The sequence below is a fragment of the Canis lupus genome, chromosome 30 (genome assembly GCF_011100685.1).
Source record: "Canis lupus familiaris isolate Mischka breed German Shepherd chromosome 30, alternate assembly UU_Cfam_GSD_1.0, whole genome shotgun sequence".
Taxonomy (NCBI): Eukaryota; Metazoa; Chordata; class Mammalia; order Carnivora; family Canidae; genus Canis; species Canis lupus.
Genome location: NC_049251.1, coordinates 8845890 through 8865893, shown reverse-complemented (window position 1 = coordinate 8865893; position 20004 = coordinate 8845890). Strand labels below are relative to the sequence as shown.

Here is a 20004-nt window from a genome sequence, read left to right as displayed (position 1 = left end):
AAATAAAAAAAAACTTGGAAAAAAAAAAAAAGGGGTGTGTGCATGTGTGCGTCCTCGCGCTAAGCGAGCAAACCCCAGAGGGGTGGAGCCAGGCCGGGGAGAGGCGGGGCTGGGTTGCGGGGCGGAAGCCCCGACCTGGTGACGGCGGAAGTCCGGCCCTTGCGGGGCAAGATGGCGGAGTCCAGGCGGCCCTAGGGCAGGTACGGGGCTACGCTGGAGGGAAGGACTTCAGGGTTCCCCGGCGCAGGGCTCTGCTATAGGGTATCCAGTTCCTTTGTCGGAGCTTCCCAGAGTGTCTTTGCTTTGCACTGGAGTGGCCGCGGCCTCTTCGGTGTGGAGATCCCGACTACGGCCTTCCATCCGCGGGGCTGCTTGAGCTGAAACTCGGTGATTTCTCTGCTGATTCGGGTGGTCCAGAAATGTATGCGACCGCAGAGTCCTAGGGGCAGTTGTGGGGCTCGACAGAGTGTAAGTTTTGTACTTCTTTGGTGAAATTTATTCCCAAGTGTTTTACTCTTTTTGATGCGATTGTAAGTGATACTGTTTTCTTAATTTTTTCTGATTGTTCTTTTTGTTGGTGTATAAAAATACAGATGATTTTTATATGTTGATCTTTCTTAGCGCAAGGTTGTTTTGTTTTGCTTTTTAATAATTTGAACACCTTTAGGCCAGGCATATTCTCTCAAATTTGATACAGAATCATTAGTCCCTGGTATGACATTTATCTGCCTGACTCCTTTTTTTTTTTTTAAAGATTTTATTTATTTATTCATGAGAGACACACAGAGAGAGAGAGAGAGAGAGAGAGAGAGAGGCAGAGATGCAGGCAGAGGGAGAAGCAGGCTCCATGCAGGGAGCCTGACGTGGGACTCGATCCTGGGTCTCCAGGAACATGCCCTGGGCTGAAGGCAGGTATTAAACCGCTGAGCCACCTGGGCTGCCCTATCTGCCTGACTCCTGATGCCCTTTTTCTTAGGTTCCCTACAGTTGTTCCTGAGAATTTTTATCATCCACAGATTGTAAAGAACCTTAAGTTGGCAGTAAATATTGTTAGGCTGATGACATCCAGGAGGGGTAAATAGGGAATAGCAGTAAGGTATGAATGAGAAGGAATGAGTTGATGTGAACCTAAGAAGTATCTTCTCTGATGCACAATAAAGAATCAAGGTTCAATTGCAGAGGGCCCATCAACTTTATTGCTTATAGGGGTGAATGAGAGGGAATCCCCACACCCAAGCAGTGTTGGAAAGAATTGCACAAGAGAAGTAGCTGGCGTGTCAAGATGCTGTCGAGACCAAAGCCAGGCGAGTCAGAGGTGGATTTGCTGCGCTTCCAGAGTCAGTTTCTTGCAGCTGGTGCAGCTCCAGCAGTACAACTGGTGAAGAAAGGAAATAGGAGAGGTGGTGACACTAACCTGGACCAGCCTCTGCTGCAAGATCATCGGGATGTGGTGACACTGGACAGTGAGTGGCTGAGGAGGAGAGAGGGTATGGCCTCGGGATCCTCTCCCTCTTCCTGATGTGGCTGGATTTTCCCCCTTCATTATTTCAGATACTGTGTAGCCTCTGTTGCTGCAGCCCCATTTTGCATGTGAAGAGACAGTGGGTTCACAGAGTTTAAATATCTTGTCCAGAGTGACACAGCTTGGGCCGGGGCTTCATAGCTGCCTTTCTTTCTTTGGTTTCCTCCTACCCTCACATCTGTTTTTTTTCCTTTTTCAGATCTCCCAGATTCACCCCCAGCTTTGGTTCCTGCTCCTTCAAAGAGAGCTAGACCCAGCCCTGGCTGTCTCCTACCAGAACATGAGGACCCTGAAGAGAGGCTGAACAGGCATGATCAGCACATCACTGCTGTCCTGACAAAAATTATTGTGCGTCTCACCCTGGTTGGGTGGGATGAGGCATCCTAGGCAGCAAGGATTTTGGTTGGGGGTGGTGAGCTGTATGAGTAGAGGGTGATTCAGAAAGGTGGGACTTAGGGGTGCCTGGGTGGTTCAGTCAGTTAAGCATCTACTTTCAGCTCAGGTCATGATCCCAGAGTCCTGGGGTAGAACCCTGCATTGTGCTCCCTGCTCCTTGAGGAGCCTGCTTCTCCCTCTCCCTATGCCACTTTCCCTGCTTGTGTTCTGTCAAATAAGTAAATAAAAATCTTAAAAAAAAAAAAAAAAAAAAAAAAGGTGGAACTTTATGCTCCTGCAGTCCATTTGGGGCTGTTTTAGAATCACTGTACTCAAAAAAGGAAGATGGGTCCATGACTCCCTAGAGATTCTAGTCATACAGAATTGGGGCCAGTAGGATAGTGTCCAGCCTGGGGAAATCTTAATATCTTCACTCCTTTGTGCTTTGTTGCTGCAGGAACGAGATACAAGTTCAGTGACAGTGAATCTGCCTGTGCCCAGTGGTGTTGCTTTCCCTCCTGTGTTCCATCGCTCACAGGAGAGACAAGTAGGCAAAGTGCTTAGATGGTACCTGGGAGACATTAAGTGAGCCTCATAGTGCATCTTCCTCAGGCAGATAATCTGAATAATAAGCAATTTTCTTGTTAAGGTAGCACCATGCTAAACCTGGGTGGCTCAGGGGTTGAGCATCTACCTTTGGCTCAGGGCGTGATCCTGGGGTCCCAGGATTGAGTCCCACATCAGGCTCCCCAAGGGGAGCTGCTTTTCTCTCTGCCTATGTCTCTGCCCACCTGACCCTCCCATCTCATGAATAAATAAAACCCTAAAAAAAAAATCCTCATAACAACCATGTAAGATAGATATCATCATCCCCATTTTTCAGGTGAGGAAACTGAGACTCTGAAAAGTTAAGTAAATTGTCCAACACCACACATCTAATAGAAGAGCCAGAAATCCAACCCAAATTTGTCAGATTTCCAGACCAGTCCTCCTATAGAGCCCTGCTTTTCTGAGGACTAGGGTTGTGATCCTTGGAGATTAAGCAAGTCCTTTTGTTCCAGTAGCCTTAGAGAAAAGAGGTTAAGAAATGACCAGGGTAGTAGTAGTCACCTGGGTTTCCTTTTTGTCTCATAGGGGAGGTCAGCAATATCTGGCAAGAGAAGCATCTTTGCCCAAGAAATTGCAGCAAAGAGAGCATCCGAAGCCAAGGTTCCACCAGTTAGAGAAGTTGTATCTTCCCTGGATCCACCAGAGGGTAAGCTGGGGTGGAAGAGGCTTGGGCAGGGCAGCCCCAGTGGCTTAGCGGCTTAACGCTGCCTTCAGCCCAGGGCCTGATCCTGGAGACCCAGGATTGAGTCCCATGTCCGGCTCCCTGCATGGAGCCTGCTTCTCCCTCTGCCTGTGTCTCTGCCTCTCCTTCTGTGTCTCTCCTAAATAAATAAAATTTTAAAAAGTGAAAAAAAAGAAGAGGCTTGGGCTTGGCCTTTTTGTAATACATAATCGTAGAGTCACTTTGTGGTATATGTCTTCCCTACATCAAATATGAAGGCATATTTATTTTTTTTTAAATTTTTTTTTTTTAATTTTTATTTATTTATGATAGTCACAGAGAGAGAGAGAGACAGAGACACAGGCAGAGGGAGAAGCAGGCTCCATGCACCGGGAGCCCGATGTGGGATTCGATCCCGGGTCCCCAGGATCACGCCCTGGGCCAAAGGCAGGCGCCAAACCGCTGCGCCACCCAGGGATCCCTTGAAGGCATATTTAGATGGCATTTGAGCCATCTAAAGAGGAATCTGTCCTTTATCCCCACTTACAGGATTGAGTTCGGGTGGTTTGGGTTTATATCTGGGTCTTAAGTACAGGGAGAATGCCGGCTGTTATTCTACCCTAGGAGAAAAGAAAGAGAGGTGTCTGGCAGAGACTGTAAAATAAAGATGAAAGCCAAGATTCCTTTAACAATGCAAAATATTAGCAAAAGAGCTAGGGACAGGCTTCTGGAGGCAGATGGCTGCCTGAACATCCAAGGGAAGAGTCAGAAAGTAGGATATTTCTTAGGGAAACATCCCTCAGGAAGGGGAAAAAAATGAGTGGAGAGGTCACCACCCAATCCAACCTGTGTTTATGTTATGGAGGGTAGGGGGGAGGTGTCTCCATGCTGTGCCTAGGAAATCTTTGGGGCCTCTGTCTGTCTCCAGAGCTAATAGGATTAGGGAAGAGGGCTAGAAGGCCCAGTTGGGATGAGGCGATGAAACTGATCATATACTTCTTCCAGGTGCTGTGTCCTATGAGGCACTCGCACCCAGGGAGCAGGGCTGCCAGCTTCCATGGGGCAGCCCTGGCTTCCAGGGACCCCATCTGGTCACAGGGAAGGGGCTCAGGAGCCAGGATGCTGAGCAGGAAGCCCAGACCATCCATGAAGAGAACATAGCAAAACTGCAAGCCATGGCTCCTGAGGAGATCCTTCAGGAACAGCAGCGGTTGCTGGCTCAGCTCGGTACGGCATACCTGGCTTTCCTCCTGAGACTGGGCTGGGAAGGGACTGCTACTTGCTGATGAAAGTTTACTGTGCGTGCCAGGCATTTTACTATTTGCATGCATTATTACATTCTGTCTTCAAACATTTCCTCTAAGGTAGGTAGTACTAACTTCATTTACTTATTTAAAAAAAAAAAAAAAAAAAAGAGTCTCAGAACTTGAAAAAACTCTTTCCCAGGTCATATGGCTGGTAAGGAACACGGATGAGATGTAAACCCAGGTTTATCAGGTCTAACGGGCCCTGCTCTCAACCACTGTATCATGTATGCTGTGCTAGTGTAGTGTATGCTAGATTATAGCTGGTGCTCTCTGGCACAGTTATGAAATGTCTTGGTATAGCATGATATAGCAGAGGTATAGCATGCTAGAGCGTGCTATACCTCCTTCCTAGTTTCTGTTCACCAGAACAGTAGCACCAAGTCAATCTTTTCCAGACTGTGTATCTAGCATCTTCATAGAGCATACGTAGATTAGGTTTCAGTAAATATTTGTAAATAAATCATCTAGAAGTGAGATAAATTGTTCCCCTAAATCCCTTCTCTTGGCCCCAGTCAGCATTTATTCATTTATTCCATAGCCCTTCTTTTGGACCTCTGACCTGGAGCCAAGCACAAGGATGTGCAGGAACCTGGGCGGGCCAGGGGACTGTGAAGAATGGAGAGGAGGGTGGGTGGGCACATCCAAGTGACAGGTGTGGGTCATTAAATCCCCAGGAGCACCTAGGGTGCTCAGGCCAGGGGTGGGAAATGGCTTGTCCTGATCTTGGCACCAATAGGCAGAATTCAGCAGGTTTCAGGTCTACAGGAGGCTGGGGAGGATCTGCCACCACCCACTTTCCCTTCCATCCTCTCCTCTAGATCCCAGCTTGGTTGCCTTCTTGAGATCTCGCAGCCATACCCATGAGCAAGCAGGAGAGAAGGCCACAGAGGAGCAGAGGCCAGGAGGACACTCTGTTGAGGTCACCGGAGAGGAGCTCATTGTGCCAATTTCTGCAAAGGAGCCCAGACAGGAAGATGATCTGGATCCAGAAGCCCCAGGTTTGAAGGAAGGGGAGCATCTTTTGGAGAATAAAAGTAGAAGAAAGTATCTCTTCTCCTAGGCCTGGCAGATGGGAAAGAATCTTCTCTGTCCTTGGACATCTAACATTAATCTCCATTATTGTCTGGAAGTCAGTCTTCATTTGCTGATGTGTATGCTCTTCCTATATATGTTTCCTGTTTTCTTGTCCTATTACTGCTCCTTCTCCCCCTTCCATGATAAGCGACAGCAGGGTGTGATGGCTGACCCCTCCCCCAGCAGATCATGTCCATCTTGCCTCTGCAGTAGCTGTGCCTGCTCTGGCTCTGTCCATCCTACAGTTTTCTGCCTCTGCTGTCCATGTTGGGGGGAAGATGGCAGGGCCAGGGCCATGGGAGAAGAGTCTGACACAGGTCTTACGAACATGCCAGACTTCAAGCAGAGAGACCAGTGGGAACACTCATTTCCCAGGACCGGGATTATTTTATTAGTGATTAACAAAAGAAATCGAATTATGAAAGCCAGGAACCTCCTGCGCCTCAGTGAGCTCTGGGCCAGCTGAGCAGGTCAGGTGGGGATTGTGGGAGAAGAAGGAGGATGTCTGGGGTGTGTGTTTACATATCTTGGCCCCACAGAAGCAGGATGGCTGCTTCTCATTGCTTCACTCCCCTGCTTCCTTTTTTTTTTTCTTTTTTAAAGATTTATTTACTTATTCATTCAGAGAGAGTGAGAGAGAGGCAGAGACACAGGCAGAGGGAGGAGCAGGCTCCATGCAGGAAGCCCGATGTGGGACTCGATCCCGGGTCTCCAGGATCACACCCCGGGCTGCCGGCGGTGCTAAACCACTGCGCCACCAGGGCTACCCCACTCCCCTGCTTCTTTAGGAGGTCAGTACTAGGGATGCCTGGGTGGCTCAGCGGTTGAGCATCTGCCTTTGGCTCAGGGAGTGATCCTGGAGTTCCGGGATCGAGTCCCACATCAGGCTCCTTGGGGAGCCTCCCTGCTTCTCCCTCTGCCTCTATGTGTCTCATGAATAAATAAATAAATCTTAAAAAAAAAAAAAAAAAAAAAAAAGTTCTATCTCCACAGTATAGACAGTGGAGAACTGTGTTTACCCTGATATATATGGTCCTCTCTTCCTCGTCTGCTACCTCTCTCCTTTTCTTTACCTCCTCCTCTTGCCCCTCTCAGCGAATACTTGGGGTCAGCAACAGGCTAGAGCCCAGGACTAGGTGTGTTCCGCCATATCGGAGATATTTGCCCAGAGCCCAGAGTGGCTGTGCCACTTAGACATAGCCAGAGGCACAGGCTGCTAGACCCTTGGACAGAGGTAGGTGTGCAGCTGCAGGGTCACATCTGGGACCCCTTTGGGTCAGTGAGCTGAGCTCCTTAGGGAATACTACTCTGCTTCCATCTTCCCAGCTCTGGCGCTGCCTGTGAACCCCCACAAAGAATGGGTGCACATGGACACCGTGGAGCTAGAGAAGCTCCACTGGACCCAGGATCTGCCTCCGCTCCGGAGGCAGCGGACGCAGGAGGTGAGGAGGGCCAGCTGGCCTACAAGGGGTGGAGCGGGCTGGGAGTGGCCACAGAAGCTCTACCCACCCCCAGAGACAGCATCACTTTTCCATGCCCCCCTCTTCTCATTCTCCCATGCTCTTACACCTGAACACAGGCCCCTTTCTTCCCTGGAGCTTGAGAAACATTTCTCCTTTGTGCTTCTCCTCCTCTCGCATCACCCTGCTTGGCCCCTGGCCGGGGAGTTCCATTTCCACTCGGGTAGAGTCAGGACTGGAGGCCTGGGATAAAAGGTGAGGAGTAGGTGTAGGGAAGTTGCTGTGTTCCCAGCCTATACACTTCTTTTTCTTCCCATTAGAGGATGCAGGCCCGATTTAGTCTTCAGGGAGAGCTGCTGGCCCCTGATGTGGACCTGCCCACCCATCTGGGCCTGCACCACCATGGAGAAGAAGCAGAGGTGAGGCACGGGGCCCAGTGAGGACTGGGCAGCTCTCAGCAAGTGCTTTTATCTGCCATGTGGAAGAGGCCTCTGGTCAGCTGCCTTGGACCTTCTGTGTATCCTGTTCTATTTCCTGGCTTTGCTCTCCATAGGTTCTTAGGCTCAAAATGTTTCTCCTTGTTCCTTCACATTCCAGTCACTTGCCTGGACTTGACATTTTTATGTCTGTCACCCCCTAATGCTTTCTAGAGAAGAGCCCTGCTCCCTCTTACCTGTTCAGCCACCACATCTTCCACTCTCTCAGCCATGCCATCTGTCCCTCATGAGGCTGCCATCCTGATTCCCTCTGGCCCAGCCTAGGCCATGCCCTGCCTTGGAAAGTTTCCTGGCTCCCTTCTGCTCACAGAATAGTCTTGGCTCCTTAGCCTGCTGAGACAGCCCTGCTGACCCTACAGCTCTTCCTTCTCACTCTTGCTGCACCTTTGTGGTGCCCTCTCCCACATACCCTGGGGGCTCGGGGACCTCCAGGCTCACTCAGTTCTTCAGGCCATGGAAGCTCTGCCCACCCACTGAGATCACGTCCCTTCTCCATGTCCCCCTTTTCTTTCTCTCCTATTATCCTCTTGCAAACTGAACACTGATTACTGCATTCCTCCCTGTCTGCTTTATGCTATGGTTACTGTGTGCAAATCTTAATCTTCTTTACCAGTTTGACAATCCATGGAGAGGAGAGGCAAGAGATACCACTTGCTTAACTTTGTCCTCCCTTTGACAACTAGCTCAGTGCCTGGAATAATCGGGGTTTCTGTGGATTGGTTGGGGGATGCCACCCTGTGTCTTGGCTCCTTCTGATTTCTTGTCCCTGCTCCAGAGAGCAGGATACTCCCTACAGGAGCTATTCCACCTGACACGCAGCCAGGTGTCCCAGCAGAGAGCACTAGCGCTGCATGTGTTGGCCCAGGTCATCAGCAGGGTAAGTAGACTGCTGGCCTGGCCTTGCCTGCCCCCGTGCCTCGCCAGCCCCCCTGCTCCCACCTTAGACTTCCCCACCTCCTATCCTTTTTGTTCCAGCCCAGTAGCCCATACACTGTCTCTGGGGTAGATGGGCAATGGGACAGACCCAAGGTCATAGGTAGGCAAGTGAAGGGTTTAGTAACTTCAACATCTTCAGCAAGGTTTTATCCTGCCCCCCAAGGCCCAGGCTGGTGAGTTTGGGGACCGGCTAGTGGGCAGTGTCTTTCGCCTCCTTTTGGATGCTGGTTTCCTCTTCCTGCTGCGCTTCTCCCTGGATGACAGAGTGGATGGGGTCATTGCAGCCGCCGTCCGGGCGCTTCGGGCTCTGCTGGTGGCTCCCGGAGATGAGGTAAGCAGGGATAGGAATGGGGCTTTGAGCCATCAGGGTCCTTACTCCTGTTGCTGGGCATGCCCCTACTGCACAGGCTTTGCCAGGCAGAGCAGAAAATGGGCTGGCAGCATCACCATCTTTTCCTAAGGGCCCCAAAGCCCAGCAGCCTTCCCTTTCTGTTCTTGGCAGGTGGCTTCTGCTGACTACTCCTAGACCTTTTTCCAGACCTGACTCCTTCCTCTTTTTGCCACCTCCTTCCCTTCCCTATGGCAGGAGCTCCTCGACACCACCTTCTCCTGGTACCACGGAGCTTTGGTGTTCCCTCTGATGCCCAGCCAGGAAGACAAGGAGGACGATGAGGATGAAGATGAAGAGCCTCCAGCAGAGAAAGCAAAAAGGAAGAGCCCTGAGAAAGGAAACCAGCCTCCATCTGATCTGGCTCGACGTGACGTCATCAAGGTAAAGGTGCTGGGGCAGCTTTAGGGAGGGGGTGGGGGACACAGAGAATCCCAAGCAGGCTCCACACCTAGTGCTAAGCCCAGTGTGGGGCTCAGTCTCACAACCCTGAGATCATGACCTGAGCCAAAATCGAGATTCAGATGCTCAACTGACTAAGGCACCTCGGCACCCTCATAGGGCAAGCACATCTTAGGCAAGAAGGGTCATCAAGGTTTGGGGCCCAGCTGCATTTGGCACCAGGTTTATCCTTCTGATCACCAGGGGCTTCTGGCTACCAATCTGCTGCCTCGGCTACGCTACGTGCTAGAGGTAACCTGCCCAGCACCTTCTGTGGTCCTTGACATCCTGGCTGTGCTCATCCGTCTGGCCCGGCATTCCCTGGAGTCAGCCACAAGGGTGAGAAAGAGAAGAGAAGGAGACAAAGAATAGGCAAAGAGCCTAGCTGGGTCTGAGCCTGACCCTCGGCCTCCCCACCTCCCTTTTCTTCCTCTCCCTCAGGTCCTAGAGTGTCCTCGGCTAATAGAGACTGTGGTTCGAGAGTTCCTGCCTACCAACTGGTCTCCTGTGGGAGTGGGGCCTGCCCCCAGTCTATACAAAGTGCCCTGTGCCACTGCCATGAAACTACTTCGTGTCCTGGCCTCGGCTGGTAGGAATATTGCTGCCCGGCTGGTGAGCAGGACAAAGGGCAAGGGATGAGGGACTTAAGACAGGGCTGGGTTGAAGGCTAAGCATGGCCTCTGGACTCTGGGTAACCAGCTCATGCCATCTTCCTCTTCATCTCTGATTCAGTTGCTTAGAAATGCCACAGAAACCACGAGCCAGGAGCCTAATCACCTGGAGTCTAGTGGATCCTATAGGCCTACTGTGCTTTCGTTACCTGAAGGGAGGGAGGGCTCCCTCTTCCCTGGATCCAGACCAGAAGAGCCACATATAGATGGGCAGCCATCACCCCTAGCCTGGTAACCCTAGAAAGGGTGCCTAGTAAGTGCTTGCTAAAAAGACAGAGGAGAAGGAGTGATGGATGAGGTGGTTTCATCTTGGCCCAAAGCTAAGACCCCATGGCCTGAGAGGGGCCTGGAACAAGGCTGAATTGAGCTGTGGTCATAATAAGAGACCCTGAGGCCACTTGGGCCCCCAGCTAAATGTGATGCCCAGACTGCTCTCTTTGCCCTCAGCTGAGCGGCTTTGACCTCCGGAGTCGCCTGTGCCGCTTTATAGCAGAGGCTCCCCAGGAAATGGCCTTGCTCCCAGAGGAAGCTGAGATGATGAGCACTGAGTCCTTCCGTCTGTGGGCTGTGGCTGCCTCCTACGGCCAGGGTGGTGACCTTTACAGGTGAGGAGAGCTGGACTGGACTGGATCCCTCCAGTTCTGCACTCTGGCCACATCTGATAACAGCCTTGCTCAAGGTGTCAAGCTCAGAGGGAAGCTAAGGAGGAGAGGATTCTGGGAAGAATGAAGAGAGCTTGGGGGTCAGGGGGCCAGTAGAACAAAGCTGAATTAGCCACATTCTGTGCACAGCAGCCTTAGTAGCTTGGTGAAATCAGATTAAATCCCTGTTGGGAGGAAACCTGGAAGGTCTACCTCCTTCCTTTCAGCCCCCAGCCTGCCTTTTCTCTGAAGCCTTCCAGGAGTGCCCATCCCTGGGGCCTCTCCCTCCCAAGCCCCCTTAACCAAACTACAGATCCCTGGGGCAGCACCCTGCCTTGTGTCTTTTGTCTCCATGTCCAATGTCTTTGTATGCTGAAAGACTGGGATTGTTCTCCCCCAGGGAGCTGTACCCAGTGCTGATGCGGGCCCTGCAGTCTGTGCCAGAGGAGCTCAGCACCCAGCCCCCTCAGCCCCTGTCTGTACAGCGGATAGCCTCCTTGCTCACTCTCCTCACCCGGCTGACCCTGGCAGCCAGCAGCACTGCGCCTGAGCCCAGCAGGTAGGTCATAGCTCTGAGCTCCAGAACAGGCAGCAGCACTCCTCCAGAGGAAAAGGGTGGTAGAGCTTATGGGAGAGTCGAGGCGGCTGGACCTTCATCATGACCCCTTTTGGCATTCCTGTAGTGACTGTGCTGAGGCCAGTCTGTCGGCCACCCCTTCCTCCATCACTTGGACACAGGTGTCTGGGCTCCAGCCTCTTGTGGAGCTCTGTCTCAGACAGACCTTGAAGTTGCTGCCAAGACCCGAGATGTGGCATGCCCTGGGCCCAGTGCCTACTGCCTGCCTGCTCTTCCTGGATGCATACTACCAGGCCTGGAGCCAGCAGGTGAGTGTCGCTTGCCTGCCTTCCTCTGTCCCCTGGGTGCCTGCCTCTATCTTGACACACCACCCTCTACTTCCTTCTCTGTTTCCACCTCCCCACCCTACCTCCCCATTCCACTTTTTCCTGCTCTCCACCTTTCCCCCCACCTCTCTTCTTCCCCCCCACCCCCCATATCCATTGGAGCTGCCAAGGAGCTGTATTGGTGGGGACAGAGAACCCCAGACAACAGCATTGTCTCCCTGGAGCCTTCATGCTCTGAGGATAGTGGATGTCAGGGCAACCTTGGAGTCTTTTCTCTCTCCAGAGGGTCAGAGGGCAGAAACCTCCAAACACTGACTCTTGGGCTCTTAGAGTAATGGGCTTAGCCTGGGGACACTGTCTAGGAGAATGGGTATCTTGGGCTGTCAGCTCAGTGAACCCCTTGGTCCTCCAGCCAAATCTGTGCCCAGAGGATTGGCTTCAGGATATGGAGCGCCTGTCAGAGGACCTGCTGCTACCCCTGCTGCGCACACCCTCTCTGGGCAGCCTGTGGGATTCTCTTGGGTATGTACTCTGTGTGTGTACAGTGTGTGTGTGTATGGTTGGGAGGTGGGGGCAGTGGGAAGGAGGTAGCTTCTCTCCCTGTGGGACTCCTAGGTCTAGCTCCCTGTTCCATCCCAAGTAGGACCTGTCAGCTGGAAGGAAGCCTAATAAATCCCTAGCAGGCGGGATCCCTGGGTGGCGCAGTGGTTTAGCACCTGCCTTTGGCCCAGGGCGCGATCCTGGAGACCCGGGATCGAATCCCACGTCGGGCTCCCGGTGCATGGAGCCTGCTTCTCCCTCTGCCTGTGTCTCTGCCTCTCTCTGTGTGTGTGACTATCATAAATAAATGAAAATTTAAAAAAGAAATTAAAAAAAAAAAAAATCCCTAGCAGGCAACATGTGAGGGCTCTGAGGAATGTGGGTACTGGTCCACATAGCCAGGCCCCTGCTGGCCCTGGTCGCAGCCCAGGCAACTCTTTTCCAGCCCAGCACCCATCAGGCCAGAGTCCCCCTGAGCTTCTTCATTCTGCCTCCAGGTGCTGCTCCCCTCTCTGTAACCCACAATTCTGTGCTCCGGCCCCTGAAGCCGTCCCCAGCCTCGTGTCACTGGGCAGCGCAGGAGGCCGCCCCTCTCTCTGGCTGCCTGGCTCAGCCTCACCCTTCCCGTTCCTCACGGCCCTTCTCTCTCTTTTCAACACCTTGGCCCGGATCCACAAGGGGCTATGTGACCAGGTGAGACCTAGGCACCTGGTTAGGGGTCAAGTAAGGGAGGGGGGAACGTGGAGGGGCAAGATGGGAGGAGTCAGAAAGGGTAAGGGTACTACTAGGGGAAGGGAGGCCTCTCCTGCCAGCACCTGTTTCTGTGAGTTTGTCTAGGCAGCCACCTGAGGAACCCCAGGAAAGATCAGTCACTTTTAGACCTGAACAAGTTTGCTTTTCTTCAGCTGGCCACCGTATTGGCTACCCCAGGACTCCAGAACTACTTCCTCCAATGTTTGGCTCCTGTGGCTGCCCCATTCCTCACACCCTTCTCTGCGTGGGCCTTGCGCCATGAGTACCACTTGCAGTACCTGGCACTCATCCTGGCCCAGAGAGTGGTAGGTGCACCCCAGCCTCCCATACCTCTGTCCACTCTCCTCACCCTCCCCCATTAACCCTACCCAGCATCTGGCAGTCCATGCAGTTCCTACTTTGCTCTAGACATGCCCAGGATCTGTGTATCTGTCTTCTTTGCATCCTCACTTCTCTCTGCTCTGTCCCCTCTCACACACACACACCCGCCCCAATCCCTTCTCTGTTCATAGGCAACAGTTCAGCCAGCCCTGGTCATCAATGCTGCCCTTCATCATAGTATGGTCTTGGCCCTGCTGAGCCGACTGCTGCCTGGAAGTGAGCACCTTGCCCACGAGCTCCTGCTGAGCTGTGTATTCCGACTGGAGTTCCTCCCGTGAGTCCAGGGTTGGTGACATCAGCTCAGCCCTTTGAGGGGCGGCTGTGGCTGTTGATGGAGGAGCCCTGAATTTGGAGGCAGGAGACCTGGGTTTAATCCCCTCTCTTCCATGGATTATGCTTTACCTGTCAGAGTTTCATTTCTCATCAGTAAAGCAGGGATGAAGACACCCACGCTAGAGAATTATGAGACTTCAGTGTGGCCGTCCAGCTAAGAAGTGGCCTATAAACTAGCCATACACACAGAACAGCTAATGGGGACTGGGTACTTACTCTGTACCTGGTGGCTTCTTCAGGATTTGTGTTCTGTTTTCCCTGTACTATGAGATAGGCATTGTTGTTATTCCCAGTTTACTATGAGGAAACAGGCACGAGAAGCCCCATCAGCCTGCCCCTAGGCAGCTGACTCTAGTGTCTACCCTCTTTGCTGCACACACTACATAGAAAGTGATTAGGGGAACAGGGAAGAGCACAATTGGACCTAGGAACCTCTGGGAAGCCCTGGAGCACCAGCATGATGTTTAGAGGGTTTTGGTTCAAGTGCTCATTTTTGGCTTTTGGGTTCTGTTGCAGGGAAAGAGCATCAGGGGGTCTGGAGGCCGCTGACTTCTCTGACCGGCTGTCCTTAGGGAGCAGCAAGGACTCTGGGTGTGGGCGAGGGGTTCTGCTGGCTCAGGCTTGCCAGGACCTCCCCAGCATCCGCAGCTGCTACGTGACCCACTGCCCACTGGCCCGAGCCAGCCTGCTAGCCTCTCAGGCCTGGTACCGAGGGGAGCTGTGGCAAGTCCAAACCCTGCTGCTCCCTGTGCCTAAGGAGCCACTGCTGCCTACTGACTGGCCTTTCCTGCCACTGATCCACCTCTACCACCAGGCCTCAGACACTCCCTCGGGGCTCCCTCCTGCTGACACCATAAGCACGGCTCTGCGGGCCCTGCAGTGGGTGCTGGTCTTGGAGAGCTGGCGCCCCCAGGCCCTCTGGGCTGTACCTCCTGCTGCCCGCTTGGCACGGCTCATGTGTGTGTTCCTGGTGGACGGTGAACTCTTCCGGGAGACCCCAATACAACATCTGGTGGCAGCCCTCCTGGCCCGGCTCTGCCAGCCTAAAGTCCTGCCAGACCTCAGGCTGGATTGCCCCCTTCCCGGCCTTGCATCTTTCCCTGACCTCTATGCCAACTTCCTGGAGCATTTTGAGGCTGTCTCTTATGGGGACCACCTCTTTGGAGCTCTGGTTCTCCTTCCCCTGCAGCGTCGGTTCAGCGTCACTTTGCGCCTCGCCCTTTTTGGGGAGCATGTGGGAGCCCTGCGAGCTCTGGGCCTGCCTTTGACCCAGGTACTTTGTCAGCAGAGCCTACCATGGCTTTCTGGTACTGGGCCTGAGGGGCAGTGAATTAGAATCCACTGAAAGGGTTTAACAGAGTACCTGGCATATGGTATATATTGGTTATTATTAACAAGCCATGACTCATTGCTCAGTGCTACAGTCTAAGTAAGAGACATACTAAAGACCAACATAGTTCTAAGTTATTCATATTTTATGTGTTAGGGCAGGATTCAGAAAAGGGAAAGACCAAAATGGGCTTACCATAGGGAGAAGGCTTTGGGGAAGAGGTAGGGATTGACTTGGGTACTGAAGGTTAGGTAGAATTTGATTGTGAGGATGAAGGACGGATTGTACACACTAATGGTGGGACACCATCAGCAAAAGCTTGGAGGGAGGAAGGATTATAACAGGGTGGGAAGAGAGTTTAGAACAGATTTCAGTTTAGGAACTTGTTGGAAACAGGCTAATAAAGTCTTACAAGGCCTCAAAAATCAGGCTAAAGGGTTAAACTTACAAGCTGTAGAGAATTACTATTTTTTAAGGTTTTTTTAAAATTTTCATTATAACATACTTCATTATAACTGTTTCATTATAACTTATTTTTATGTTCATTATAATTTTAAGTAAACTTAAAGTATAAATATTTTAAATATATTTAGCATGTATATAAAATACATAGAGAACTAAAAAATATGTAAAATATTTTTAAAAATTAAAAAGAACAGGGGCACTTCGGTAGCATAGTCGGTTAAGTGTCTGCCTTCAGCTCGGGTCATGATCATCTCAGGGTCCTGGGATCCAGGCCCTAGTTGGGCTTCCTCTTCATTGGGGAGTCTGCTTCTCCCTCTCCCCACTGCTTGTGCACTCTCTCTCTCTCTCAAATAAATAAAATCTTAAAAAAAAAAAAAAAAAAAAAAAAAACTATGGTCATCCATAATCCCACTGCCCAGTAGTAACTTTTGATTTTGATTTATTTTCTTTTTTAGTCTTTATATGTGCATATATATTTTTATAAAATTGAGATCCCTTCATAATGTTTTCTTCATTTAATGTATGGTAAGCTTTTTTCAGTCATTAAATATTCTAAGAAATCAACATTTTTTATTACATTATCATCCATTGTATAGGTGCATCCTTTTCTCAGAACCCCTTGGTGGGCATGAAAATTTTTTTAATTTTCTGCCATATGAAGTAACACTATGATAAACACCACTGGATATAAACTTTATCTCTTTCGTAATCTTTTTTTAGAGATTTTATATTTTAAAGTAATCTCTACACCCAGCATGGGCTTGAACTCACAACCCCAAAATCAAGGGTTGCATGCTATACTGAGCCAGCCAGGTGCCCCTCTCATAATCATTTCTGCATGGAATTAAGAGTGATTTTCCTTTTTTTTTTTTTTTCTTTTTTTAAGGTTTTATTCATGAGAGACAGAGAGAGAGGCAGAGACACAGGCAGAGAGAGAAGCAGGCTCCATGCAGGAAGCCCAATATGGGATTTGAAGGCGGGACTCTAGGATCACGTCCTGGGCCGAAGGCAGGCACTAAATTGCTGAACCACCTAGGCATCTAGAGTGATTTTTCTTATAAAGAGAGTTACTGGTCCGAAGAAAATGAACTTTTGGAAGGTTTCATAATATAGAGCAGTTGAATGTGACTTTTTTCAGACTTTTTAATTTGGGCAGCCTGGGTGGCTCAGCGGTTTAGCGCCGTCTTCAGCCCAGGGCCTGACCCTGGAGACCTGGGATCGAGTCCCATGTCAGGCTCCTTGCATGGAACCTGCCTCTCTTTCTGTCTCTGTGTGTCTCTCATGAAAAAATAAAATCTAAAAAAAAAAAAAAAAGACTTTTTAATTTATTTATTCATGACAGAGGCAGAGACATAGGCAGAGGGAGAAGCAGGCTCCCTGCAGGGAGCCTGCTGGGGGACTGGATCCCAGAATCCTGGGATCATGGGGATCATGACCTGAGCCGAAGGCAGACGCTCAACCAATATGCAACCCAGGTGCCCCTGAATGTGAAATTTTGAAAGTTTTTATTTTAAGGCACATAAACAAGTAGTGGTGGGCAGTAGAAATTGACTACTGCTTCCCAGTTTCCCCTGCTTCCAGCTCTTTTGTCTTTAACCTCAATCCTTGTGATAGACAGGAATGGATGGTCTATCCAAGACCTCTTTCCCCTCACAATATGGTTCAGGTGACTATCAAGCACCCACCCTGTTGTCCCATGATACACATTCCCACCCTCACCCTCAGCATGTCTCATTCCCCCTGTCACAGTTGCCTGTGTCCTTGGAATGCTATACGGAGCCTCCTGAAGACAACCTGGTCCTCCTTCAGCTCTACTTCCGGACCCTGGTTACTGGTGTGCTGTGTCCACGTTGGTGCCCTGTGCTGTATGCTGTGGCTGTGGCCCATGTCAACAGCTTCATCTTCTCCCAGGACCCAAAGAGCTCAGTAAGTTACATCCCCATCTCCAAAGGCATGCTGCAAGACTGCGATTGAGCTGCCTCCAGGTCAGCTGGGGAGGAGATGAGAGCCAGTGAGGCTAGTGATAGGTATCAGCCATCAACCCAGTGCCATCTTTTCCTCTGTGTTCTGCCTCTAGGATGAGGTAAAGGCTGCCCGCAGGAGCCTGCTACAGAAAACTTGGCTGCTGGCAGATGAGGTAGGGGGGAAGCACATCCTGGAGGGTGGGAAAATAGGTCTGGGGGGACAGAGATCTCAACAGGATGTTAGTACCTACTTGATAAAATTTCTTCCCTTTTTGCAGGGTCTCCGGCAGCACCTTCTCCACTATAAACTCCCTAATTCTGCCCTCCCAGAAGGCTTTGAACTATATCCCCAGTTGCCCCCTCTGCGTCAGCAGTACCTCCAGAGACTGACCTCAGGGATGCTCCAAAATGGGCTATCAGAGGCCTAGTATAGTTGCTACAGATAAAGACATGGATACATTCTCCTGGGGTTCACCAACATGTGCCTGGCCAGACAAAAGGATTTTGTTTCCTAAGGGTGAACAGGAGACCCAAGGAGTAGGAGGCTTGCCGTTTGAGTTTTTTTGGAGCAGGGTGAGCCCTACCATTATGTTCTGATGTCTGAAGCCCAGGATCTGGGCCTTTTGAGGGTCTGTATTGAGAGTGAATGGTAACATAACTATTTACCCCTCTTTTGGGGACAAAACAGACTATGTACATCTCTCCTCCTTCTCCTGCTCCAGACCAGGATATATGAATGCTACAGATTTGTACAGAAATAAATTTTTTTTATTATTATTATTTCCTGGTAACCTGATTTGTACTGATTTAAGACATGGTGGTTTAGGATTGTATGGAGGGATGGATTATCCCACTGGAGAAGCAGGGCTTCTGTGAGAAACGGGAGAAGTAAGAACTGAGTCCACATCTGGGACAATTAACATGTGGGTCCCAGTTCTGGAGCAGAGCCAGGCCAGAGTAATGCTCTTGGGAAGGAGTATTGCTGAAAGGACTCTCAAGGAGTCCACTTGGAGTATAAGTATCCTTAGGTCAATGTCTTGTCTTATGGTCCATTAACTGCTATCCTGAGATACAAAGAAACCAAAAATCAGACTGTGCAGCAGCTGTTTCAGCTCTTTGGGCTGCTGTAACAATACCATAGACTGAGTGGCTTATAAACAACAAATTTATTTCTAACAGCTCTGGAGGCTGGGAAGTCCAAGCTCAAGGTGCTGGCACTGTTGGTCTCCAGTGAGGGCCCACTTTCTGGTTCCTAGACAGCCCTCACATGGTTGAAGGGACATGGGAGCTCTCTGGGGTTTTATAAAGACACCCATCCTGGGGCACCTGGGTGGCTCAGTGGATTAAGCATCTGCCTTCGGCTCGAGTCATGATCCCAGGGTTCTGGAATCAAGCCTCATGTCTGGCTCCTGACTCAGTGGGGAATCTGCTTCTCCCTCTCCCTCTGCCACTCTCTGTGCTCCTCTCTTTCTCAAATAAAATCTTAAAAAAAAAAGAGACACTAACCACATTCTACCTATGAGGGTGGAGCCCTCACGACCTAATCACTTTCCAGAGGACTTACCTCTACATATCCTCACTTTGGATATTAGAGTTCAGCATAAGACCTTCCTTGGCTGGGGGCAGGAGGCAGGTAGGGGGAATAGGTCACAAACATTCAGTCTCTAGCACTGTCCTACAACCCCCTCCATTGTGGACTTCAGTAGTGGTAGGTGAGGCTGGGAAGGAGTGGATCAAACCATGAACTCTGGTTCATCTCTTTTGGTAGAGTTTTTAATGTTCTTTTGTCTAAATTCTGACTCTTAAGCTCTTACAGTGTCATTTTCTGTGTGGAATTACCTGTGTTTACAGGTCATCAGAATGAGTACAGTGTGCCCTGCCAGTAGGTAGAGAGAACCCGCTTGCCATAAATGGAGCTACTGAACACAGAGTTATACAGGAGGTTTTCTAAGCAACTACTGCATCTGCAAACAGCAGTAGTTCCCAAACTTATGTGACAAAAATCACCTGGAGAGTGTTAAAACAATTCGCTAGGCCCTTCACCAGTTTTTCTGATTTAGTAAACCTAGGGTGAAACCCAAGTATTTGCATCTGTAACAGGTTTCCAGATGGTGCTGAGGCTGCTGTCCAAGCCCAAACACATGTTGAGAACCACTTTTTTTTTTTTTTTTTTTTTTTGAGAACCACTTCTTATTGGCTTATTGGAACCTTACCAAGTAAATTCTGTGACCTCACAGTGGGAATACCTAGAGAGTTAAATAGAGCATGGGTACTAGAGTGCTACAAAATCACTGTAGCATCTTTATCTAGCACTATATTCTCAGAGACAACCAAATAGCTAACTACTATCACTTCTTTTTCTTCTAGTGCTTTATATTAAACATAGACCTCAGCCTTTAAAATTAGTATTAACTATTATTAGTAGTATTTAAAAATAGTATTTTGGGCAAAAGAATAAGGAAGACACAAAACCAACTGAAGACTGAGTGACCTTCACAGTTACAGGGTCCCTTGTGGTTTGCAGAGCAATTCCCCTGCATATGATTTTATAGGTGGTGGGAAACTGTCTCAGAGCAGTGTGACCTGTGTACCATCACCTGTTGACTAGAAATGCTAGTACTAGCACTTAGATCTTTGACATCAGGATCCAGGCTTTCACCCCATCACAGTAAGAAATTGTGCAGAGAGTTAAAACAGTGGAGGGCATCTAGGTGGTGCAGTCGGTTAAGCATCTGCCTTTGGCTCAGGTCATG

At 50.1% G+C, this 20004-nt stretch overlaps 1 protein-coding gene across 2 annotated transcripts; it reads left to right on the top strand.

Moving 5' to 3' along the window:
* Positions 1-115: 115 nt before the first annotated feature.
* RPAP1 (RNA polymerase II associated protein 1) lies at positions 116-18031 on the top strand. Of its 2 annotated transcripts, none has more exons than XM_038580123.1 (25): positions 116-200; positions 1207-1463; positions 1722-1870; positions 2355-2444; positions 3032-3152; positions 4173-4394; positions 5293-5472; positions 6875-6990; positions 7329-7427; positions 8281-8382; positions 8605-8772; positions 9028-9213; positions 9475-9609; positions 9712-9882; positions 10389-10546; positions 10983-11141; positions 11266-11467; positions 11898-12007; positions 12523-12718; positions 12931-13083; positions 13291-13433; positions 14009-14765; positions 17037-17213; positions 17365-17424; positions 17530-18031. In XM_038580123.1, exons 2-25 carry the CDS (start codon positions 1283-1285, stop codon positions 17677-17679), a joined length of 4185 nt encoding a protein of 1394 aa, XP_038436051.1. In that variant the 5' UTR covers positions 116-200; positions 1207-1282; the 3' UTR covers positions 17680-18031. The 2 variants fall into 2 exon arrangements, with proteins under 2 accessions (XP_038436051.1, XP_038436050.1); XM_038580122.1 differs by having other exon boundaries at positions 151-468.
* Positions 18032-20004: the final 1973 nt, after the last annotated feature.

Bases quoted from the DNA above. Each gene is read 5' to 3' on its own strand.
- RPAP1 (XM_038580123.1), top strand. From the start codon at position 1,283: ATGCTGTCGAGACCAAAGCCAGGCGAGTCAGAGGTGGATTTGCTGCGC. The intron at 3,153-4,172 runs GTAAGCTGGGGT...TACTTCTTCCAG, and splicing joins TTCCCTGGATCCACCAGAGG to GTGCTGTGTCCTATGAGGCA. The intron at 7,428-8,280 runs GTGAGGCACGGG...TCCCTGCTCCAG, and splicing joins ACCATGGAGAAGAAGCAGAG to AGAGCAGGATACTCCCTACA.